The sequence below is a fragment of the Hydra vulgaris genome, chromosome 01 (genome assembly GCF_038396675.1).
Source record: "Hydra vulgaris chromosome 01, alternate assembly HydraT2T_AEP".
In the NCBI taxonomy this organism is placed as follows: domain Eukaryota; kingdom Metazoa; phylum Cnidaria; class Hydrozoa; order Anthoathecata; family Hydridae; genus Hydra; species Hydra vulgaris.
The window spans coordinates 62,267,501-62,295,000 of record NC_088920.1 but is presented as its reverse complement, the minus strand read 5'-3'; the positions used below and the strand labels follow the sequence as shown (position 1 = coordinate 62,295,000).

Here is a 27,500-nt window from a genome sequence, read left to right as displayed (position 1 = left end):
TATATTTTTTTAATATTCTCTGTGTCTTTTTTTTAGAGAGTTTTTTTTATTTTTTATACAACTTTATACTAACATTCTTTTTTTTTCTTTAGATATAAATAAAAAAATGAATATTAATAATAATAACGATGAGAACTGGGAGATGGAACTCAACGCTCCTTCGTTCGAATTCCAACAACCCAATGCAAAATTAAAAAGACCATTAAAAGGACTTGATTTTAAAAAATGTAAAAAATTAGAAGTGAAAAACTTAAAAACAAAAAAAAAACGAAGAAGAAAAAATAGAAGAGCTCAAAGAAGAATGGATATGCGACGCCCCCCCATTCAAAGAAAAATGGATATGTGACGCCCCCCCCATTTGAACTTTCTTGTAAATATTATTATGAATAAATTTATTTTGTTTTTTTAGCTAACTAATGCAATGATGGAAAATTCAAATGGTGTGGTGAAAAAAATTGTTTTGACAGTCGAAGAAGTACATTTCGTTGTGGAAATGGTTAAATTATATAACAAACCATTTATCGACGAACTCGATATTTACGATTCTTTCATCACGATTGGAAAAAAACGTAACCCAAACATAACGTTTGAGAATTGGGTGAAAAAACACTACCCTATTTTCAGGGAACAAAATAAATTTGAACTGTAACAGTTTTTTGATATGAAATTTTTTTTTTTTACATTAACCTTTATTTCTGCGCATGCGCGTGACGTCGTTGACCTTTTACTCGGGGTCTTATTGACGTCATTGGGACCTTTTCTCGGATCCTTTCTCGGGATCTTTTCTCGGTTTTTGAACTCGGCGTCTTACAACAATTGTAATATACATTATCATCATCATACATATATACATACATATATATATTAATATATATAATGTATATATATGTATATATATATATATATAGATATATATACATATTTATATATATATATATATATATATATATATATATATATATATATATATATATATATGTGTATATATATATATATATACACATATATAGATATGTATACATACATATATAGATATATATATACATATATAGATATATATATATATATATATACATATATATATATATATATATATATATATATATATATATATATATATATATATATATATATATATTTATATATATATATATATATATATATATATATATATATATATATATATATATATATATATATATATATATATATATATATATATTAGGGCTGTCCAGAAATTATTACACAACCCAGAACATAGCCTAGTGAAGTTTTTTCCATTATACTATCAATGCTTTATTGAAAAACATTTTTTACAGATTTATTTAAAGTCTTCTAGGGGTTGCTCAAAGCTCTTGAACATTTTAAGTAAATTTTAACAGAAAATGTACAAAAACGCTATGTTATTCTTAGTATAACTGTCGAAAAATGTTGAAATTGATCAATTTAAGTTATTGATTAATTAAGTTAAGGATGCCAATTGATAAGTTGATGATTATTTAAGTTATTGTATCTTTTTTTAAATTTTACACAATTTTGACCCAATTTTGACCCAAATCAAACAAATTGTATGTCATTTTCTAAAACACATAGGAAATAATGTTTTTGTTATAATAGTTATTTATTTTACCTGCATGCTATGATTGGGTACATACAATTTTGCATTTTTGTTTAGAAAAAATAGAAAATGTTGACTAGGAGTGGAAAAGAATTAAAAGTGACAAACCCAATTATACCGTCTTCGCCATTACCTTCGAGTGTTCCCGCAACTCCGTCATCTTCAAAACCTACCACTAGTACAAATTTTTGGTTGATTGGTCAGCCATGTTCATCAATTACAGGAGCAAAGTTACCTACACGCAGACAGGTGATGAAGTATGTTTTATATCTGAGACATGATCCTGATAGCGTTGGTAACAGTGTTAAGAATGAAGAAATTTCTTACATCGTTGCAGACTGTGTTGCAGATTTTTGGCACATGGCTCGCATCAAAACCAAAGTAAAACAAAACTGTATGTTTGATGTTCTTGGATTATGGAATGAATGGACCAGTTTAAAAAAAAAAAGAAGTCGTGCCACCGACCCTAGTAACAAACGAGAAAACTTCATCTCAGAGCTTGATATGCTTTTTGACATTGGTGCTCCAGATGCAATTGATGACATAAGAAAATCTAGACTTCTATCTCAGAAACACAAAGATGATGACATTGCGTTTTATCTTGATCAGAAACATGAAAGAAAGTCTAGTATGAATGGCCATAAAATTTTTGAAGCAAAGGCTTTACAGTTTCTGACCAGAATTGAGCAGCAGCAACAACGACAAGAAAAAGAAACAGAAAGACTAGAGAAAAGAGCAGCTGCAGAGCTAAAAGGAAATGAATTTTTTGAAGAGTCCGAGGATGATGCACAAGTTGGTTGTACGGAAATTGATCCGGATTTTGAGCCAGATCACATTATTGAAAAAATAGAGTTTCAAGAATTTGTTACACTTCAAGTTCCCAGAAAAATTATGGAATGTGACGAGTTAACGACAGCAGCCGATCGGTTAAAGTTGTCCGACAATCAAACTACAATGATAGTTTCAGCTATAATAGAAGCAGCGGGTGGCAATCTAGACGACTTCGATGTATCCCATTCAACTACGCGTCGAAAGCGAATGTCAAACAGACAGCACATTGCAGAAAACATAATGGAGAAAATAAAGGAAAAACCACCTCAATTTGGTGCCATGCTCTGGGATGGAAAGTTACTGCAGGACTCTCTTGGTGATAAGTTTGAACGTCTAGCAATTCTTCTGTCAAGTTCACCAGAATTTTCATCGGGAAAATTGCTGGGTGTGCCACAACTAGGAGATTCTAAAGGACAAACTCAAGCTGATGCCTCATATGATCTCTTAGAAGCATAGGGATTAAAAGAATCAGATGTCGCTTTGGTATTTGATACTACAGCAAGCAACAGTGGGGTCCATAAGGGTGCAGCTAAACTTATCGAAGAACTTGTTGATAAAAAGCTATTTTATCTTGCTTGTCGTCACCATATCCTTGAACTTGTAGCTAGCGCTGTTTGGAAATCACTGTTTGGTGAAATCAGAGGACCAGAAAACAAAATGTTTGCTACCTTCAAAGAGGCATGGTCAGGTCTTGATAAGCAATCACCTATCTAGTTGCTGAAAATTGAAAATCCATGGTTGTTGGAAGTTAAAGAACGAGTCATTGAAAATTTAAAAATGCTGTTCAATAGCAAGGAATCATCTGTGTTTCCTCGGGATGACTACCGAGAGTGCGCAGAAAATAATCTTATTGTTCTGGGTGAAACACCACCTCGCGGTACCCATTTCCTCAAACCTGGAGCCATACATCAGGCTCGTTGGATGGCTTGCAACATATATGGTGGGAAGATGTTCATGTTTTCAAAAGCAATGAAATACGACAAGGAAACTGTGATTAAACTGAAACGTATAAACAGATTCTTGGCTCTTTTTTACACCTCAGCATGGATGCAAGCCAGTATTGGAGCCGATGCTCCCGTAAACGATCTAGAACTCATTCATGACATGATGGATTTCCGCAATGTAGACAGAGAAATTGCAGATGTTGTGGTAGCCAAACTAAACAACCATCGATGGTACCTCACTGAAGAAGTTGTTCCTTTTGCTTTATTTAGTCATCATCCTAAAATGAGTGACCATGTTAAGCAAGAAATAGCAAACAAATTGTGGACAATAGTAGTGCCTGAAAAATTCCGAATGGGTAAACCAATCTTCAGACAAATCAAACTCAACACAATATTGAAGAGTCTGTTAGGACCGGAGTCACATCTGTTGTTCCAGAATCTCAACATCAGAAGAGATTGGCTTGCTAAACCAGTGAATCAATGGGCAGCAGATGAAGACTTCCAAGTTGCTGAAAAGTTTGTTCGAACAGTAAAAGTTGTCAACGATGCTGCCGAACGAGGCGTCAAACTAATCTCAGATTTTGCAACAATAATAACGACAGATGAACAACAGAGAGCATGGCTATTGCAAGGTGTAAAACAACATCGGAAGCTGTTTCCAAGTTTTGACAAAAAAACACTAAACATTTGAAACTAATAACTTGAACTTACTAACTTGAAGTGACAATTTCGACATTTTCCCTCATTTTGAACCTTAAAAACTATGAAAATATTGAATTATTTTCCAGAAATATATGTAGAACGTAAACAAACATGCACAAGTTGTGCATCATATTACTACTATATGAAAAATAACAATTTATATCATTACTTTAATAAACTTAATTGAGTAAGACCAAGTAAGAACAAATGTAAGATAGCGTTTTAATACATTTTCTGTTATATTTTAGTTAAAATGTTCAAGAGCTTTGAGCAACCCCTAGAAGACTTAAAATAAATCTGTAAAAAATGTTTTTCAATAAAGAATTGATAGTATAATGGGAAAAACTTTACTAGGCTATGTTCTGGGTTGTGTAATAATTTCTGGACAGCCCTAATATATATATATATATATATATATATATATATATATATATATATATATATATATATATATATATATATATATATATATATAAATATATTCAAAAGATATAATTATATTTTCACAGATAATACATATAATTTAATTTACCTGAATATTTATTCCTAATCATATCAGAAATATGTAGAAAGTTTGTTAACTAGAACATTTTTTACTTTATTATAAAACTTTTGTTTTATTTAGAAAACTTTTTTTGTATATCTTTAATCATATCAAACTAAAACTAATTATGATATAAAATAAAACAATTTTTTTTATAAATATGTAGGCTCCATATAGCAGTTATTAGCAACAACATAAGTATAAAGTTTAAAACTTACTTAAAGGCATACAAATTATATGGGTTTGAGTTTTCAAACATACGAGTTTTAATGCTTTAGAAAAAGTGTGTTTCTAAACCAGTACATATATTTAAAGTAATTTAGGTCTGACCATACATATAATCTAAATATAACTAACGAACCAAATCTTACCATATCTTATATCAATATTTTATAAATAGGCAAACTTTTACCCTAGAGGGCAAAGTACCTCCATGTAATCATTTGGGAATCAATCATTTTTCGGTGTTTGAGCTAACTTCTTGTTTATACATATCTTTTATTGAGGATTTGTAACCCCCTTAATTTGAAAGGGTTACAAGTTTTATGTTGTCATAATATTTGAATGCTATAAAATAATTTTATGAAATTCAAAATTTACTAATAAATATAAATTTAGTTGAGAATAGTTAAAAAAATATTTTTAAAATTGCTGCTTTTACGTTTGAGGCAGGGGATAAAAATATTTTATGTTTTTTACTCTCGGGCTTCAATCATTGCAATTTTTTGCAAAACATCCTTTTTTGATATAAGAATAAACGAATAAGTGTATGAAGTTTACTTTACATCTGAAAATTAGCTCAACATCAAAAAATGCTTGATAAGCCACTGCATGTTAATGTATCAAAAAAAGTGAAGTTATTGCAGGAGAAAATGTTATTAGTACTCACTCAAATGAGTAAATATTTCCACATGATGTATTAAACTTTTGTTTAAATTTCTTTTTTTTACGTAGTTTTAACACAACAACAACGATAACAAATATAATAAGGGTAACTGACACTGGAACTAAGACTGCAGCAATGATTATAGCTGTTTTATCTAAAATATAAATAAATTATGTAACAAAAAATTTAAATAAATTTCTAAGAGGCTTTTATACATCAAAACTATAAGTCTTTAAAATAAATTTAAAAAAATATATAAACAAAAATATTTATTGTAAAAGCGATGAGAGGTAGATTATTTTCCTTGTAAACGTGAAGTGCTGCGTGAAGTGCTGAGTTTATTCTTCACCACATCACTAGTACACTGAAAAAACGACATTTAGATTTTAAACAATAAATAAATGCAAAGGTTTTGTGTTTAACTTTACCTTTTTCTTAATTTGTGTGTTTATTTTCTTAACGCGTTTAGATTTCAAACATTAATTCAAAAAAAAAAAATTTTTAACTAAATTTGTGTTCACAAACTAAACATGTTTAGAAATAATTAGAAACATGTATGCAAAATATGTTCAAAAATATTATGCATAAACATGTTTAGAAAGATTACTAAACATGTTAATGCATAATATTTTTGCAACAGATAAGGGGCCATCCATATATTACGTACCCACCAAGGAGGGAGAAGGTGTCTCAAGTTAAGTAATTTGCATACGACTGTGTTTTTTTTTTGGCAAAGGATGGGGGGGGCAACAAATGTTTGTACGCAAATGCAAAAAATTGAGATGGCAGTCCTTGTTCACTTGCCCATTAATAAAAGGTAAATGCCATTTACGTCCATGGCCTGTTAAGGTTATAAAGGTTGAAGAGCAGAAAAAAGAATAAGAAATCATGTTTGTGAAAAATATGTTTCAAAGTTTAACGTTTCGTATCACCAAAATCTGGCTATACGATCAATCTATTGCCTAGATATATCGGAAATTCTTCAAGTTTAGGGTTTTATTTCTCAAAATTGTTTTCAGTATTAATTTTGTCTATAGACATTATGATAGTAACTTAAGTTGGGGGAGAAGGCAGGTATGACCTCTATTCATATGTACGCATTAATGTGTGTGCAGGGGGGAGAAGGGGGTTTAAAATGAACATGGTACAACAGGGGGAAAGGGATCGAAATCTAGAGATTTTTGCATATATCTGGATGGCCCCTAACGCGTGTTTTTTTTACGGCGGGAAAATTATTTTTTAATATATTTCCATGATATATCAGACATAATATGGTATATCATTTCCATGATATATCAGACATAATATGAAATATCAGATTTCCATGATATATCAGACATAATATGATATATCAAAAGTATATGTCACATATATGTATGTCTGATATATTATAGAGATTATAAGACATATATGTCTTGAATTTTGTATTGCTAAAATAAATTTTTTATTTTGCTTAATTTAGTTTTGTATATTATAGATGGATATAGATAAAAATTTCTTAAAGGAAAATGATACAGTCGATGATGTAAACATGTAGTTTCAACGCTATGGTTTTTTTGAAGCTGTTATTCAGATTTTTTATGGTATAATTTAAATTAACTATATTTTTAACTATTTTAGTTACCATTAAAACAATAATGATGCATCATTGCAATATGTACCCTTATTTTGCCAACACACATCAGCAGTTACTTACACATTTGATAAGGCGTCACCGAGATGCAATAAATTTTCAAATATACTGTAATGTTGTTGGATGTGGCGCTTTGTTTAAAATTTTTTTTTCTTTTAAAAGTCACTGCGAAAGAAATCATGCTTCAGTGCTTGAAATGGAAAAAATTGGTATTGAAAGTTTCTGCTCTCCAGAAATAATTGAAAATGATTGTGGGGATAAACAATTGGACAAAAGAAAATTCGAAGGGGCCATGTTGCTTAAATTAAAATGTCGTCACAGGTTGACATCATCAGCCCTCAATGACATTGTTATGTTAACTAATGAGCTGTGGCATAATAAAATTTCAAATTTAAAGCAAAAGTTGGAAAAGAAATAAGTGAAATAAGTGAGGAATTACAAAGTTGTTTTAATGAAAATTTTTTTGATGGCCTGCACACAACTTACTTGCATGAAGCATTTTTTGCTAAAGAATTTAGCTATATTAGACCTGAATCTGTAAAAATTGGTGATTATGATTCAGAAATAGAAGCTCTTGGTTATTTTGTGCTTTTTTTAAACCAGTTAGAAATGCTTTTAAAATTGCCAGAAATGGAATGTATATTTGATAAAAATAACAAAAAGTTATATCAAGGAGTTACTATGACTGATGTTATTTATGGCTCATATGTCAGAGACCATGAGTTTCTGCAATTACACCCAGATAGTTTATTGTTTGCCTTGTTTAATGATGATTTTGAAGTTCTCAATCCCATTGGAAGTCACAAAAAGAAAAACAAAATAATAGCTTTTTATTGGATGTTGCTAAATATTCCACCAACATATAGAAGTAGTTTACAAGCTATACAGCTGTTATATTTGGCTTTTTTACTTTAAAACTTATGGATTTCACTTTCTAAAAGTGAAATCCATAAGTTTGGTGTCACATCTTTATTAGAAGATTTAAAAAGTGCTACAAATATTTTGAAAAATGGTGTGGTTATGAAAACCTCAAAGGGTGAAAAATTGATTTATGGTTCATTATTATTTGTTTTAGCAGATACTCTTGCTGCGCAAAATGTTACTGCAAGTTGTTACTGCAAACTGGTTGGAAGAAAGATGAACTCGATTGGTCAAAGAAATATGGAGTTAATGGTGATAGCATGTTAGCTAATATTTCATATTTCAAACTGACTAAATATCTTCTTCGTGATCCTATGCATATATTATTGGAAGGCATTATTAGGTTTGAGCTCAGGTGCATGCTAAAAAAATATATTTTTGATAAAAAAAATTTCAAAGTAGATTCTTTAAATAGACAATTAAAACAGTTTCAATATTCTTGAAGGGAAGCTGCTGACAAGCCTCAGTTAATTACTGTAAAAGACATTGAATTGGGTGGACTTCGTGGACAATCTGCAGCATCCACATTGACTCTTATTACTGTATTGCCATTCATTATAGGCATCTATATTCCAGAAGATGATGCAAGTTGGATAAATTTCATTAATCTTCTTAAAATTACATTGCTTTGTTTGTCACCAATGGCAAATGAAAATACTGCAAACTCCTTAAGATGTTTAATAGCCACATACAACAAAAACTTTGTTCAGATTTATCCCAAAGAATCTTTTATTCCAAAGATACATTATCTTGTGCATTTGCCAGGTCAATTGCTTATGTTTGGGCCATTACAAAATCATTGGTGTATGTGTTTTGAAGGAAAATATGCACTATTTAAGCAGCAGCGATTTTTTAATTTTAAAAATTTACCAAAATCACTAGCATTCCATCATCAACGATGGATGTGTATGCAAATGTTATCTAGTGACACTGGTACCTACCTATATAAAGAAGACATAGTAAACAAAGGTTATCAAACGACTTTAGACCAATTGTGACAATGCAATACTAGAGCTAGAATTTGGATTAATTTCAAATGTCATACCAAAAGATATTGAGTTACTTGTATCACCCAGTGTAACAATAAATGGTCATGAATATGTTAAAGATATAGTGATTGTTCTCAGTCTAAGGTATTATGATATAGAATTTTGTCGAATTGACACTATTGTTGTTGTTAATCATAATAAATACTTTATTTGAAAGAATGTTAGAAACTCATTATTTTAATAACCATTTAAATGCTTTCTGTGTTGAACTTTTTCATCCACTAAGGTATTGCACACTCAAGGCACATAATCTTGACTACCTGTGGCCTCAGTTTTTTCATAGACATAATAGACAGTTCTATGTTATGGTTATGAATGTGGAGGAGTGTTGGATATCTTAGTTTTTAAATATGTTTGTGTGTGTTTGTTGTGTAATTTTTGTTTTATTTCCATGTGTTTGTATGTTATATGAACTTTTTTTTATTGGGCTATTTATTATTTCTGTGTGTTGTGTACAGAAAATGAAGTTGCTGGATTTGCTTTGCTAAATATGAAAGAAACCAATTTGATGATAATGTTAGCAAACATTTTTGGACCAGCACGTAAGATATTAATTTTAGTTGAGAAAGAGAAATCATGTGCTGTATTAAAACAACAGGCATGTTGATTACTTAATATTAAAATAATTAATATTAAAAAAAAAAATGAATTTATAAATGTTGTGTTCACTGTATATAATATAATTTTTCACTTAGGTTGGGCCATCTGGTGTTGCATCAAATGTGACAGACAGTATTTTACTAACTAACCATACTACAGAAAGTATATGCATAGGAGGAAAAAGTTGTGGTTTTAATACTAGTATGCCAACATTTTCTGAGCATGTTAAGTTAGCACTAGAAAACGGTAACATTCAACCACATTACAATCGAATGATTGAAGAAGCTGCATATCATATAAAAAGAAATGGAGATATAAAAGATAAAGGAGGTTATTGCAATTTTGCAACAGAACTGTATAACGTTTTTCCTTGTATTGTGTTTCCATGACAAACAGCCATGGGTAAACTGTTTAACATCTATTTTTAGCTTATGGTAATACATTGATTATAAAAGGCATTGAGTTCTGCACTCACATGCACACACACATTGGGATATGTAAATTTTGCACATATATGCACACATGTGTGCATATCTGCGCAAAATTTATATATATGAACATATATATGCACACACACACACATGCACAAATAAATGTCTGTGTGCAAAAGGTCCAGTAAAATTCATTCTCTATTTTATTTTATTTATATAAGTCATTTCACAAAAATATTATTTCAAAAACTACGAAACATCAGATGGAAAGAAAATTTAATGTCAGCTTCGCCAAAAATGGGTAGACTTAAGTCTGTCAAACTAGCTGCAGTACCAGGTAAGCTTAAGTATTGTGCTTTATTTTTAATAAAAATATACCTTTATTAAAAGTATATAGTATAAAATGTATATATATATATATATATATATATATATATATATATATATATATATATATATATATATATATATATATATATATATATATATATATATATACATATATATATATATATATATATATATATATATATATATATATATATATATATATATATATAATTATAATATATATATATATATATATATATATATATATATATATATATAATTATATTTAGATGAATAAAAACAACTGATTAGCGGGACTTAAAGTTTCATGCCCGAAGGCAATCATCAGCCGTTAATACAAACAAAAAACGTAAACAAACCGTTACAAAAACGTAAAAATTACTGTAGAATGACATCTGACGTTATAAACAAATCTACGTAAAAAACAAATCAAAAAACAAAAAACAAAAAATCGTTATAGTTTACTAGTCCCCTGTGTCAAATAAAGATAATAGGAATTTTTTTGAATGTCGACACTGAGATACGATTTCGTTTTTTTTATTCAGTAGGTTTTTTCCATTATGTGATAAAATTACATATTTTTCATAGAGACAAAGGTGGCATATTTTTGTTGCTAGATTGTAAGGTTTACAACGTTTGACAATTTTCCATTCTATAATGGGCTTTATGTTTTGGTCTTTTAAGCTCCATATTTCCTTAGATAGTTCTGTGTCATTTCTAAATTTAACTGATGCAAATGATTTGAGATGGTTTGCGTATCTTAGTTTAAATGGTGTATTACTAATGCCAAAATATACTTTTTTATTACGATCATGATGACTGGAACTTACGGTTGCTTGATAGACAATATTGTTAGATAAACATTGATTGTTCAAAGGACAAAATGCTTTATCTACGCAGTTACATTGGTTGGTTTTTAATTGATTTTTGTTGTGTAAAATTTTGAAATTATGCGAATTTATGATAGATTTTAGGTTAGGCATGCAACTGTAGCTAATCTTAATAGAATTTCAGTTGAATATTTTATGTAGCTTGTGGCCGGCTGGAAAATGTAAGTCAATAAGGGCTAGAAAACGGTTTCCTATTTTTGTTTTGACGTTTAAGCTGAACGGAGGGTTATACCAAATAATATTACGTTTACGTTGCTTTTTTTGCTGATTTTGACTTGAGATTATTTGTGGTTGGTAGGTAAGGTTCGATTTGTATCCCCATTTTTTTAAAGCCTCTTCATACGGTGGAATAGCCTTTTTGAAGAATATTTCATTAATTGACATGGAAGATAATCTTTGTTCAATATTGCGAGGGATTGCTTTTATTATGCTTGGAGGGTGGTTAGAATTGGAGTGGATGTACCTTATTTGATTATCAAGTTTAAAATATGGTTGAAACGTATCGCTACTTAGATTTAAAGTAACATCGAGGTAGTTAACAATTTTTAAATTAGATTGAATGGTGATTTAAAGATCGTTTCTTTTAAAAATGAGTGTTATATGCTTTTTGATTTTTTCCATTTGAAGACCGTTTTTGTTCTTGAATACAGCAAGACCGTCGTCACGATATAGGCCGAAATCTTCTTTATTATAATGTTGTGAAATTTGATACAGTATGAAAATACCTATTAATTCGCAAACTTCAGCACCATCAAATGCCCCCATTGCCCCAATTTTAATTTAAAGTCTCTTTCTGACGGTATTGAAATGTTTTTTATTGAGTAATCAAAGTTTATTTTATCCATCGCGTTGACGACTTGAGTAAAGTGCTCAACTTTACGGAGCAAATATTTGTAAAGATATCGATATATAGAATATATTCGAGGTTAAGTATTTTGATGTAATAATACGTAGTCTCTTGTACGTGTTACAGTGCTCAATATTACTGAATAATAGAGCTATATATAATTATATTTAGATGAATAAAAACAACTGATTAGCGTTTCATCATCCGTTAATACAAACAAAAAACGTAAACAAACCGTTACAAAAACGTAAAAATTACTGTAGAATGACATCTGACGTTATAAACAAATCTACGTAAAACACAAATCAAAAAACAAAAAACAAAAAGCCGTTATAGTTTACTAGTCCCCTGTGTCAAATAAAGATAATAGGAATTTTTTTGAATGTCGACACTGAGATAGTTGCTACAGTTGCTACAGTTGCATGCCTAACCTAAAATCTATCATAAATTCACATAATTTCAAAATTTTACACAACAAAAATCAATTAAAAACCAACCAATGTAACTGCGTAGATAAAGCATTTTGTCCTTTGAACAATCAATGTTTATCTAACAATATTGTCTATCAAGCAACCGTAAGTTCCAGTCATCATGATCGTAATAAAAAAGTATATTTTGGCATTAGTAATACACCATTTAAACTAAGATACGCAAACCATCTCAAATCATTTGCATCAGTTAAATATAGAAATGACACAGAACTATCTAAGGAAATATGGAGCTTAAAAGACCAAAACATAAAGCCCATTATAGAATGGAAAATTGTCAAACGTTGTAAACCTTACAATCTAGCAACAAAAATATGCCACCTTTGTCTCTACGAAAAATATGTAATTTTATCACATAATGGAAAAAACCTACTGAATAAAAAAAACGAAATCGTATCTCAGTGTCGACATTCAAAAAAATTCCTATTATCTTTATTTGACACAGGGGACTAGTAAACTATAACGACTTTTTGTTTTTTGTTTTTTGATTTGTTTTTTACGTAGATTTGTTTATAACGTCAGATGTCATTCTACAGTAATTTTTACGTTTTTGTAACGGTTTGTTTACGTTTTTTGTTTGTATTAACGGCTGATGATTGCCTTCGGGCATGAAACTTTAAGTCCCGCTAATCATTTGTTTTTATTCATCTAAATATGATTATATATAGCTCTATTATTCAGTAATATTGAGCACTGTAACACGTACAAGAGACTTCGTATTATTACATCAAAATACTTAACCTCGAATATATTCTATATATCGATATCTATACAAATATATATATATATATATATATATATATATATATATATATATATATATATATATATATATGTATCTCTAATCTAATTTATTTTAATCTTTTGAACTGTCTATTTCATTGCTATGTTATGTTAATTTAATATCTGTTAATGAATGTAGAAACTGGAGAATTCATAGTTGACTGCAAAAAGATTATTAGTGAAGAGTTAAAAGAACATTTAGAATATCTTACTCTAGTAGAAGATTAGAACTGGATATTATAGGCAATGGCTCAGTTATGAAGATAGTAGAACAATTTCCTTTGCTGCAAAAAATTGAGTTTGTAAGTGAAAAACCTTGTTATTTGTTAGTGTCGCACCAACTTTTTTTATTTTTGCTTACATTCCAACTTCAGATAAGAATTGAATTTGACACGATTTATAAATCTAAAGATGCAGAAGGAATATTCGCTGAGTTGATGAGTAACCTATTTCCAAAAATGTTTCCAGTAAGTCAATCAAAAGTATAACTACTATGTATACAATTTTATATAGCTTTATATGGATTACAACCTCTTTAGAAGATCATAATCTATGTAATATTTAAAATCATAATCCATAACATGTTTGTAAGTTTGTAAATGTAAAGATAAAACCCATAGGTTTTTCTAATAAAGGTTGTTAAATATTTAGTATATGAAATGTGTATTAAATAAAATACTTTTTTATTGTTTAGTCATATGTTATGTGTGTGTATTGTTTCTTCAAATGTATTTTTTTTTAAATATTTTTCACAAAGAATTGCAAAGAAGATAACAATGATGATAATAAGTCATGCGAGGAACTTATCATTGAGTTGTTAATAAGGTTGCAAAGTGCTATGCTAAATGGCAAAGGCAAGAAACTTGTACCTGCAATTTCATTTGCGGATGTAAGTCTCATGTATTTTTATAAAATTTTTATGTTGCTTCAAGGAATACACAATAAATTTGCTTTAACACATTGTGCAGAAAAAAAATTGTGTGTTCATTGTTTTATTCTACTATTTCGGTATACTACCCAAAGGTCAACGGCCAAAATTTAAAGTTTCAATGCCAAAAATATATATATTTTTAATACATTATATTATGATATAGTAAAAACAATATAATGTTTTTAATAATGATAAATATTGTTTTTAAATTTTCTACATTTTATTTTTAGACAGACAAAGTAGAATTAAGTTAACCCAGAATGTGTCAGCCTTATATTCTGATTGTTGAAGGAACAAAAAACAAGAGTCAAGGATTTATTTTAGCAGATGGTATTCATGTCGCATGCAGAATAAAGTCCATTTCTGAACTAATTACAGATTTATTGGCTGTTTATTATGTTTGGGACATGTCTTTTCTGAAAAGATATCAGATTTTAACATTTTTTCAATTATATATTTATTAAATAATTCAAAAAGAAAAAGCAATTTCAAGAGTAGCAAAATGGCTGTCATTGAGAAGAAATATCTTGATTCAATTAGAAGTTAATTTTTATTCGGTTGTTAGTTTCTTTTTATTTGCTTGTAAATTATAAATTAATGAAATAACTATATTTCTTAACTAGTTTCATTCTTCGATTGTTAAACACCAAACATCTAAACATGTTTAACCGCTAAACAATTTTAGCATCTAACATGTTTAAAAACTTGATGCAAAACTCAATGCAAAACTCGTGTTCAGAAACGTCATAAAAGTGTTTAACCCTTTCGCTCTGCTCATTTTTTAAGGTTTGACTCAGCGTGCAGTATTTATAGATAAAGTTGTAGGTATATTAAAACTAAAACTTTGTTATGTTATCATAATAACTGAACCATGAAGTAAAATTTTTCTGAAAGGAAAATGAACATATTTACATTACTTATATAGATTGACACCATACCTATCATAAAATTTATACAGTGTTGGTCTAAAAAACTTTTATTTTTTAAGAAATATTGTACATAACACTTTTTTCAATAAAGAGACACTTTTTGAAAAAAAACCAGGCGGAAACATATTTGTAGGTAATAATATTTAACTTTTTAACAGTCCATAGGCATTTTTAACTAGAATAAATAAAACATATTTCAATAGAACTTTTATTTATATATTTTGAAAAAAAATTTAGTCCTGGTTTTGGCAAAACTATGAGTAAATATTTAAGAAACCAAAAAAATACCTTGTTATTTTGAATTATAAACACTAAGAACATGAAAATACAAATTCTATGGAGCTCTTGTGTTTTACTTAATTAAATATAGCTTTATTACATGTTCATTTGTACTTTTCACATATAATTATGCATAAATAATGTCTCTAAAACAAGGTAGATAAGAATTGTAAATAACATTTTCAAGTCCAAGTCATAAGCTTAAATTAACTTTTTCAAGTCATAAGATTTCAAGTCATAAGCTTAAACTAACTTTTTCAGGTTAGAAAAATAGAACAAAAATATATATACAATCATGAGAAAATAGTTATTTAATATTAGAATCATTATTCTTACTATTTTTGAGCTCATCAATGTTTTTAACTTGGGATTTTGTCAAAATGTAACTGGTTTTCAAAGTAAAAATAAAAGCAAAATTTATAATAAAACCATGTGAAGTTGTTGTTTTTTCCGGACTACCCTGGACAATTTTCGATTTCAAATTGATTTGAAATCAAAAATCAGAAATGCAATGCTAACTTTAGTTTTTGAGTTTTAGAGAAAAACGCCAAAAGGCGTACTTCGGAACTTGCGTGAACGCCAAAAGGCGTACTTCGGAGCGGAAAGGTTAAAAGCTAAACGCAGTTTTAAGAGTGTAGTACCAGCATTGTTGTGATTCCTAGTGTTTATATTATTGTTTTTGAACTATTTGTGTTATGTATATATTTAAACTCATGTCAAAGATCTTAAAACCAACGAGGCTCGATCTTGACCATAATGCACCAACTGATTCAAAAGAATGGAACCATTGGAAACAAACATTTGAGAATTTCATTGAGAATTGTGGAGAAGACGCTCCAGATAAATTTCACTCCATCATTAATTTTGTATCATCCAATGTTTATGATTACATTGAAGAGTGTGATTCCTATGAGAGCATCATTGAAACCCTGGAAAACTTATATATAAAAACCACTAATTAAATTTTTGCAAGGCATCAATTACATATAAGACATCAAACATCAGGTGAATCTCTTGAAGACTTTCTTCAGGATCTACGCAAACTTAGCAAAAACTGTAATTATAAAGATGTTTCAGCTGAACAATATTGAGAGGAACCTAGCTCGCTCTCTTGACATTGCTGAGAGGAACTCTGAGTCTTATATACAGAAACCCCCTCATCATCAACCAATCCAAATATTGTTGCTACTATAAAGTTACCAAAAGAATCTTCATCAGCACTCAATCCAATGCCTGTTCATCCACAAACATATTGTATTTATTGTGGTAATCAATCTCACAACCAACTCAATCGAACCTCTGCTCGGAAAAATTGTCTGGCTCAAAATGTTACATGTTTTAAATGTGGAAAAAAAGGACATTTCTCCAAAATTTGTCTGGGCCGGCCAATCAATAAGACCCACAGTGTTACAGCTGCAGTGCATAAACCAAGTTTGTGTACTGTTTCAAATGGTTGTACTGAGAGCCTTTCTCATGCGTCTGTTGTTTTCAAAATTAATGATAAATCATTAACAGCACTAATTGATTCTTGTAGTTCAGATAATTTTATAAGCAAAAAATTATTGATACTTTGAAAATAAAAACGCTACCCAGTAAAAGAAAAATTTTATGGCTCTCACAACAATGGAGTCTGGATTAGTGGGTTGTTGTTCAGTTAACCTCAAACTAAATGGTTTACCGTATAATAATGTTCGATTTGGTATCTTAGAAAATCTTTGTAGTGATATCATAGTTGTCTATGACTTCCAAAAGCATCACAAAAATCTTATATTTCCATTTGATGGAGAAAAAGAAAACTCAATAGTCACGATGAAAAATACCCTATGTGTACTGCAAATGGCTAAAATAAAAAAACCTTTCTTATTTACGAGTATTTCAAACAAAACGCAGCTAATAGCTATCACATCAAAAAGATTTAATAAAGATGACCAAAATATTATTGAAAGTGAAATATCACAGCTATTATCAGATGGCATAATTGAGCCATGCTTCTCACCATGGAGAGCCCAAGTAGTGGTTGTAAAGGATCTTTTAAATCCAACAAAAAAAGACTCTGCATTGATTACTCTCAAACAGTTAACCTTTACACTGAATTAGATGCATAGCCTCTTCCCAGAATAGATGATATGATAAATGAACTTGCAAAATACAAGGTAATCTCTACCTTTGACTTAAAAAGTGCTTACCATCAAATTCCTATGAAAAATTCAGATAAAAAGTATACAGCATCAGAGGCAAATGAAAACTAGTTCTAATTTTGCAGGATTCCATTTGGAGTTACTAATGGTGTGTCTATGTTCCAAAGATCTATGGACAAATTTGTTGAAGAAGAAAAGTTACATGACACTTTTCCATACCTTAACAATATAACCATTGGTAGCTATGATCAGGTACGTCATGATGAAAATTGTCTACAGTTTCAAAGCGCCTCGCAACGTTGGGGCTTAACATTAAATGAATCAAAATCTGTCATTTCAGTTCCTTCAATAAATATTCTTGGTTATTGCATTAGTAACAACAAATAAAACCAGATACTGAACGATTACGTCCTTTATATTTACTACATCCTCCTTCTGATGTTTCATTACCTCATTGAACTTTGGGTGTGTTTTCTTATTACTCAAAGTGGATCCCTTCTTTTGCTAATAAAGTTCAATTTAAATTAATATTAAATTATTCGCAATCGATAGTGAAGCATGATAGAAAATGGTAGAGTGAAGTTCCCTTTTAAGTAATTGAAATGCTTCAAGCATTTCAATTACTTAAAAGGGAACTTCACTCTACCATTTTGAGTTCTATTGATGAGAGCTTACATTTTGTTTTTGAATGTGATGAATCTGATGGAGCTGTATCTACGTTAAATCATAATGGTCGTCCAGTAACTTCCAAGTCTCGGAAATTAAACAAAAGTGAAATTAATTATCAGCTAATATTGAAGCTGTTATAAAATGGCAACATATATTGTTATGAAATCAATTCCAGTTAATCACTGATCAGCGTTCTGTAGCTTTAATGTCTGATAACCAAAAGAAAACGAAGATAAAAAAATAGATTCAGTGCTGGAGGATGGAGTTAGCATAGTTTAGCTATACTATATCGTATCGTCCTGGAAATGATAATGTAGTCCCTGTTGCCCTTACGCGTGCTTTTTGTGCCACAACTCAACCTCAAACAAACCGAAGCGATATACACAACTGTTTATGTCATCCAGGAGTCACTCGTATGCTTCACTTTGTTAAATCTAAGAACTTACTTTTTTCCACGGAAGAGGTCAAGAAATTTTGTTCTAACTGCCATATTTGTTCAGAATTACCTGACTCAGAACGGAGTTGCGACAAGTAATTCTACTTCAAATCATCCTATCAGTAATGGACAAGTTGAGAGATATTATGGTTAGATATAGAGAAATATTTGTTTGGCACTAAAAACCCACAATCTAGATGTTAGAAATTGGGAAATTGTTCTATCTGATGCCCTTCACTCAATCCGTTCGTTATTATTAACTGCAACTAATTGTACACCCCATGAGAGATAATTCAGTTTCCCTCGGCAATCATCACGTGGAACTTCATTACCCTCATGGTTAACTCATGGTCCCATTTTTCTTAGACCTTTTGTGCGAACAAACAAAAACGATAATCTTGTTGATAAAGTCGAATTAGTGGATGTAAACCCAACATATACTAAAATTCGTTACCCGGATAGACGAGAATCAACTGTTTCACTTTCAGATCTTGCACCATATTCTGCCACACAAGAAAAGTCTTATAATATCAACGAAAATAGAATTATTGAATCTTATGATAATGTAACTGCGGAAGTATTTAATATAAATAGAACCCCATCACTGAAATCTCTGATAATGTAACTGCGGAAGTATTCAATGTAAATAAAAGCCCATCACCAAAAATTACATCTGAAATAAGTGTTGACGTTTTGCGACGTTCTGCAAGAACTTGCAAAGTTCCTGTAAAATTTGATGACTTTATACTAAACTGATAAAACTAGTTGTCTTTTCTATATAGATGGGAAGATTGTTGTCATTCCTAGTATTTATATTATTATTTTTGAACGATTTGTGTTATGTATATATTTAAACTCTTGTATCTTTAGATTAGTACATTATTGTTGAATAAAGCCTTTATCCAGAGGTTTTTGTTTTTATTGGGTTCATCACAAACCTTAACTTGATTCTCTTGTTTTGTTAGTTGAGGTTCTGTCTAAGAACTTTGAGTTAAAAAAAGGTTAGGTGGACTTTAAAATCAGATCAAATTGTTGCAACAGTTTTATAATTAGTATCGTTTGTAAGTCTTCTTGTAAAAAATATTTTTTGTTTATATGAAAATTGGTGCTTTCATATTTAAGAAGTTTGAAGGCATTTTTGCCCAAAATACATGTAAAAAAAAACTACTGTTCTTGCATCAGTTTGCAAACCTTTTATTATTTTGTCTGATTTCAATCTTATGTTATTTATGCCATTTTACATAAGGCATATCAATTTAATTATGAAAAAGTTATAACTATGGCATAGCATTGAAAATAACAATTAAGAAGCTCATAAAAAAATCATAAACTGGGCATGGTTACTTTACTAAGCATACTTACAGAGAAAACTATGCTTTCCAAGACCAACTTTGCTGTAACCAATATAAGAAATACGAAAAAAAAACTAGTGATACTGGATAAGTGGTAGGCATATCTCATATGACTGTTACTTCTGTCTCTGAGACAAAAGTAACAGCTATATGAACCGAACTGCTGTTACATCTGCCTTACAGACAGAGGTAACAGCAGAAGTAACAGCCAAAACCGAATGGGTAGGCACAGTTAAATACAATCGAAACATTTTAAAATCAAATAGCGTGCAGTTAAAAGAAGCAATTAAACATAACAGTTTGTAACTATTTAATAGAGCAAGAAAAACAAAGTTTAAAAAATTATTGCAAAATTTTAAGGAAAACCATGATCTGTTTGATAAGACAGTTTTTATTTAGACAAGAAATACTTTGCGGAAAGATTTTTTTTTGAATCATTACTTTACCTGCCCAAATTGCCTAGTCAAAAAAAATAAATAAATAAAAAATAAAAAATCCTGCACAAAAATAATGATCAACAGTGGAGCAGAAGGCAAAGCAAAAAAACGTTTATTTCAGGCAGTAATTTTAGGTGGAAAAATGTTGATTTACTCTATCACATTATTTTAATATTTTAACCACAATTATGTAAATGTAAAAAAATACTTGCAAATAACAATGCTTTTATTTTACACTTAAAAGAAAGTATAGGTAAATGTATAAGCATTGGTATATCAACCATAATTACCAGCGGAGCAGCTAGAGTAAAACGACCTGACAACCAAAAACAAAAAACTGTTTCTTTTCTGGAGAACAGGAATTATTTAAAAAAAATTTTCATTTGGATTTTGAATGTAATTCTTCATGTGTTTGTTTACAATGCAATGTTACATTGAAACTACAATGATACATTGAAATGTAAATGAAAATATTACAATGAAACGCATATGCAAATGTCAAAATGTTACGTAAAGGAAAATGTTATAATAAAACGTAAATGCAAAAGTTACAATGAAACGTAAATGCACAGAAATATGCAAGAGTAAGTGCGAGCAAGAGCACAAACTCAAGAAAATAAATAACATACAATTTTTATAAACTGAAATGTTGTGATAAGTAAGTAAATCTCTAAAACTACTAACTGGAAAGTAAAATTATAATGCAAAATGCGGTACGTAATATTTTACTAAAAATATTTTCAATTTCTTTTTCATGATAATTTATTTTCTTTTATTGTAGATAAACCCCCGCCTCCCCCAGATCCTCCTCTAATTAAGACACACCAACAGACCAGGAATTTTTTTAACAACAAACTTAAAAAAGATTTATATTTATGATAATGTATTTTAGGCATTTTAAAAACAGTAACTATAGTTACAATAATACATGAAAGCAATATTTTGCTTTATTTAAAAAACATTATAGGTGACAAGAGAAATGGTCTTGAAAGCGTGGCCTTCTTTGTGATGAGGACTGACTTTATTGTCAGAGTGTATTGCTTTTTTTCTAAAAACGGACTGGTAAATTGTCTTCAATCATGAAAGCACACATTTCCTTTTTGATCAAAAATATTACCTACAATGAGATCCATGAAATAATACCGCAAATTAAATTTTTGTAACAACTAGATCTAAAAGTATCAATTACCCATGTAATTATACCCATGTAGGCTGTAAATTTTTTGAAAATAAAGTAGTAAAAGATGGGAGTTAAAATAATAAACATTAAAGAGTTTTGTATGCTTTATATACATTAAAGTCACGTGAAATTTTATCCTTAGTATCGTAAAGTATAGCTAAAAAAATGCTTGCTAAATGTGCACAAGTACAAATTTTAATGAAGAAGGGTAGTCGGAATAAATAACTGCTGCTTGATTATGGCTTGACATAAAAACAAGTCTTTATTTTATTATTTACCGTATTGAGTCAACAGATAACATCAATCCAGGATAATCATTTAGAAAAACCAAAAAGTACAACTCAAAGAACAAACAAAATGGTATGGTTAGGTCTGAAATATATCTTGGTTTATATCATTAAATCCATTAATGTCAAAATTTCTTTTTAAGATTTTATTCATTCTGTTAGTCTCATTACTAGCATGAATAACTTGATAAAAATATTTATAATCACTTGAAACACACACACAAATCTTTTTCGATATCTGATTTTTCCAATTCGTGATTAAGATGTTTATTATGTCATCAGTTCAACAGTTTTTGTGTATACTTGTTATTCTCATATGCATAACTCTGAAGGTTGTGTATCATAAGCTAAATTTTTTTTCTGTTAAATGACTTTATCAAGTCAGTTTTAATGTCATTAATATCTGAAATACTGTTGACTCATAGCTTATTCTTAGAATCATCTGCAATTAGGTTTTAAACACATTTTTATTTTTCAGACAAAACAAATATGTATATTATGAAGACCATTGCCAAAGACAAACTGATTTAGGTTATATATGATTCCTATTAGAAATATTATTGACTAAATCAAGTCAAAAGATAGCATCAATTTCGGAAAATTATGTAAAAGACCATTTAAAAAAATAGAAGACCAAGAAATACATTTCAAAAAAGTAACAGAAAGATGTCCCCTTATAATGTGAAAGCCACACAGATTTCATGCTCAAATTTCAAAACAAATTCTTACTCAGCTCCCTTTTCGCTTGATGTGAATGTTAGTATTCACACAGTTTAAAATATTCTTTGTTAAAAAGTGAAATCATTGCAAACGGTTGTGCTGATTTACACCTTTTACCACAAGACTGCCAATTCAATGTTCAATCGGTTTTTAATTAAAAGTTTGATGTTTACATAAAAAACTGGGCTACTTGCCATAAAGAAAAAAATGGCAAAAGACATGACTCCAAGAGGATAAATTCAATGTTTTCTACCAATATTTGAGAAACTTAAAAATATTGAAAACTGTAAAATTTCTAAACAGAACTTAAACTGACTAACAGATTAACACAAAACAAAGGTTTTAAAAGCACATACAATGTACAGAAACTTAATTAAAACTATGACCTATTACTTTTTCTTGTGCGTGTGTGTTTGTTTGTGTGTGTATTTTTTTTTTAATAAAATTATTTTTTAGTAAAAAATCAGTGCACTATACACAGAAAAAAAAATAAGTTTTTTGCTGTAAACATTGTGGTAATTGAATCTTTTTGGTCATAACTGCAATCAAGGGCGTTTTAATAAATTTATACATTTATATTATATCTATTAATACGTCCCTGCTGTAATCAGATGCAACTCTACAAATGAAATGAGGATAAGGGATGGGGGGTGGGGGTGTGGAATCATTAAAAAGTATAGACTGGTTTCTTACATAGATAAAAAAAAGGTTCTCAAAACAAAAATTTAGCCGACTGAATTGTATCAAATACCCAACTTGCCAACTAAATTCGTAAAAAAACCGACTATAACTTAAAATCACCAACTTCGGGGGGAGGGGGGACAACTCCCACATACAAAGCACCATCCCTTTGTTAAATCACCTCTGGCTGTAATTAAACTTTTGCACATAAGTATAATTGTTTTGTTGTTATTATAATACATTATAGGTAAGTTTAAAATACTTGCTTGAAATTGTAAAAGACAAACAGGATAGAAAAGTATACTGCTGAAAGCAAATCAAAACATGATAATAAATTTAAAAAAATAACTTTCAACAAAAACTTCTCCGAAAACTAAAATAAAATAAATAAATAAAGTAAGAATACTATTTTGCTGAGTTGTTAAAGGTATTTCTTGGGATGGCGTTGTTGTCGTCGAACCTAAAAAAACATAAACAAGATAACCTGATAGATCAATATAACTGTGTTATAATTTGATGCCTATGTTTACATAGATCTTTATGTGTGAAAATGATATCCAATAAAAATATAATAACAAATTTGATAATAAGTAATAACAAATAAGATGTAAACATAATAAAAAAGTAGCAATTTAAAAATGAAAATAAAAAACGAAAAAAATAATGCAGTTGAAATGTATATATAAACATATATAATTTAGTAAATAATTACTTTTTTCATTTTTCACAATGTATAATTAATAAATAGGTTAAAAATGGATATTACACAGACTAGCTCTTTAGTCAAGCAAACAAGCAATAATGATTGGATTCAAGTTCAATAATTAGAAAAAAAAATTAAAAAGCCAAACAATTACCTTATAGTAGCAATTCTACTAAAAATAAACAATATGAACGTAAAGAAAGGGCCAAAAATATCATTATTTATGAATTGTCAAAATCCTATAAAGTTTCTTTAAACAATAAAATAGCTAAAACTAAAGCAAAAGTGATGAAAATATTTTCAGAAAAAGAAGTCGTGAGACAATTAAGAAATAAAATATTTGACAAGCCGGTCAATTGTTGATTTGTTTGGCTGATTCTAATCTTCTAAACAAAATACTAATTTCATAAAAAAAAATTCAGTGCCTCCAATTTTTTAAAATATACATATCTCCGTATTAAACAGATGTAGAATGTCAACAAAATTTCATACTTAGTACAGAGCAAAATAAACTGAATAATGCCTTTAAGGATACAGATCTCTTTGACATGGTATACGTGATGAATCAGATACAAAAAATTGAAAAGAAACCAATCACAGTTATGCAGGAAGGCTAACAGTGTGTAATCTTTGGGTAATATTGAAAAATAAATTGCATGTACCTTAATGACACATCTCTTGACAATATATTTGAAACAAATTGAAACTAGCAGTTGCAACTTTTAATCCTAAATTAAATAGCATTACCGAAACATGGCTCAAACCTACTTCTCTTTACAATTCGAATGGTTATTGCTTATATTTTTTTGATTTTTATATAGGTGCCCAAAGAAGTCCTAACGGTCTTATCACAGACCACCGTGGATGAGCATTTAATTGGAAGTTCACGCCTTCTTCCTAACCGATTTCGCAAGACTAGCCCAGAGGTGGGGTTTGAACTACGGGTTCTTTGTTTCTGAGGCAAATGGGTGATCACTGCGCCACGACTGCTATATAAAAAAGATAGATAATGGTCGTCAAGGTGCAGCTAATGTAAATAACATGTGGAAGCATTTATATTTACAACAAAATTGTTTCACATAAACTAATTGATAATGCATTTACGCTACAATGATAATTTACATTGATAAATATCATATTGGATGTATAACAGACCTTATTATTTTACCAATATGACAGATATTAAAGATATATTTATAATTGCAAGAGAATATGCCAACCAAAAAGGTTTCAAAGATCTAATCATAGTTGGTAATTTTAATTTTCCTGGGATAAGTTGGTACAATGGTTCAATAAACTCAAAAAAAGAATCATCATGCATAAAGCATGTTTTCTATAGAATAAAAATGACAACTATTTGTATCAGTATGAAAACCTACAAAATTTCAAATAAAAAATTAATCTGCTGTAAACATATTAGATTTAATATTTACATTTCAGTTATTAAATGTAAGTGCCATCGCTAGAAAATTTGTTTTAGGGCATATATCCAAAAGTTATTCAATATTATGTTTTAATTTTATTTTTCGAAATAAAGCAATAAATGTAAATACTAAAGAATAAAAATTCTCATATAAAAAAAATAATTCTAATAGAAATCAAGCTTCAGTGTTTTCATATTTAAAATTTTCAAGAAATGTATGATGAGTTAATTCATTATAAGATGAAGCATGTAACTCATATGTTCCCATAAATACATCATACGTAAATTCATCATTAACTGAACTATGGCTGAATCAATGGGCTTGTCTTACTCATTAGAAAAAAACAGAACTTAAGGTACAAAAATTGTTCAAGTAAATGAAAATTCAAATCATTGTAGCCAAAATAAACAGTCATCAAAAAGACTTACATTTGAAATTTCTAAAGCAAGACTTCTGCATTAATTATTATGAATAAAGTTAAAAAGAACCTAAAAATTTTATACAGATATATGAATTCACACCAACATGTAAAAGACTGTATAAAATCTCTTCGGCTACCAAGTGGAGAAATAACTTAAAATCCAGAACAATAGCGAAAATACTGAATACAAATTTTCAATATGTTTTTGTCAAAGAAAATAAAAAGTGCACTTCATTTTTTAAAACAAGAATTGATGATGCCACCTTTAATTTAACTCCTACAGGTATTTATTTTTATATATTAATGTTCTTTAAAGACCAAACAATCTTGGTTAAAACAAAGCATCTCAAAACTTGAAGCATATGGTATTTACGGCTTAGCGCTTCATTGGTTTCGAGCTTTTTTATGTAATAGATTGCAGTGAGTTGTCATAGGAGATTATTTCAGCTTGAGCTGATGTGTTCAGTGGAGTTTCTCAATGCACTGTATTAGGTTCACTACTTTTTATACTTTATATAAAAGATTATCCTAAAAACATTTCAGAGTTATAAAATGATGACACAAAAATTATGTTAAAAAGTTCCTCTGATTAGTTACATAACGAACTACAGTGCAATTTAGACTCGGCATATGCATGAAAACAAGATTGGCTGCTTAGTTTTAATAATGACAAATGTTTAGTTATGTCTTATGGGTATAATAATTAGAAATATCCAATTTATATAAATGGTAGTAAACTCAACAAGAGATATCCAATAAATGTAAAATGATTGTAATCTTATAACCTGCTGCTAAAAGAGAGTGCGGCTACATTGACTAGTTTTTGCCTACTGCTAGAGAGAAGCCTCGCTACATTTACTGAGGGTTAGGTTTAGGGTTCGTGATAGATATTGGGCAAGCAGTCTATCAAATAATAATAAATAAAAAAGGTTTAAAAAATTGCTTTTAGTAATATTTTAAGAAAAATGTAGGTAATTTGTTAATTTTTGATAAAGCAACGATAGATTGTGCATAATATAATCAAATTTTACCATTAGATAGCACTTTGCCAAATACATTTTAAATTTTTTCAAGATATCCATTTCAATGGGTATCATGAAAATAAGGAGATTTTTTCTGATTCTCCTATTACTTTTTTATGACAATAACAACAATTGATTATGTAAATTTTTCTTTTTTTTTTTGTTATAGAGCACCACTAGAGAGGATAAGAGTTTAGTACTAGAGTTTCTTATAATAGAGCACCGTTAGAGAGGATTTAACTAGTAGTTTATGCCTCTGTCTTTACCAATGCGGCTTGTTAGGGTAGTGCCGGTGCCAAGCCTCCATGCTCTGTGTTCTGAGCCAGAACTCTAAACTACTGCACCATGGCTGTTATGTGTAGAGTACTCCATA

General features: G+C 29.3%; 1 protein-coding gene across 1 annotated transcript in view; it reads right to left on the bottom strand.

The window, feature by feature from the left end:
- The window catches only part of LOC136075501 (macrophage colony-stimulating factor 1 receptor 2-like), a 232,616-nt gene that overhangs the window by 31,333 nt on the left and 173,783 nt on the right, over positions 1–27,500 (bottom strand). Inside the window, exons 15-16 of the mRNA XM_065788871.1 lie at positions 23,964–24,017; positions 5,529–5,679 (exon numbers count right to left, since the gene is read on the bottom strand). Coding sequence (XP_065644943.1) covers positions 5,529–5,679; positions 23,964–24,017 — 205 coding nt within the window. The remainder of the gene's footprint in view (positions 1–5,528; positions 5,680–23,963; positions 24,018–27,500) is intronic.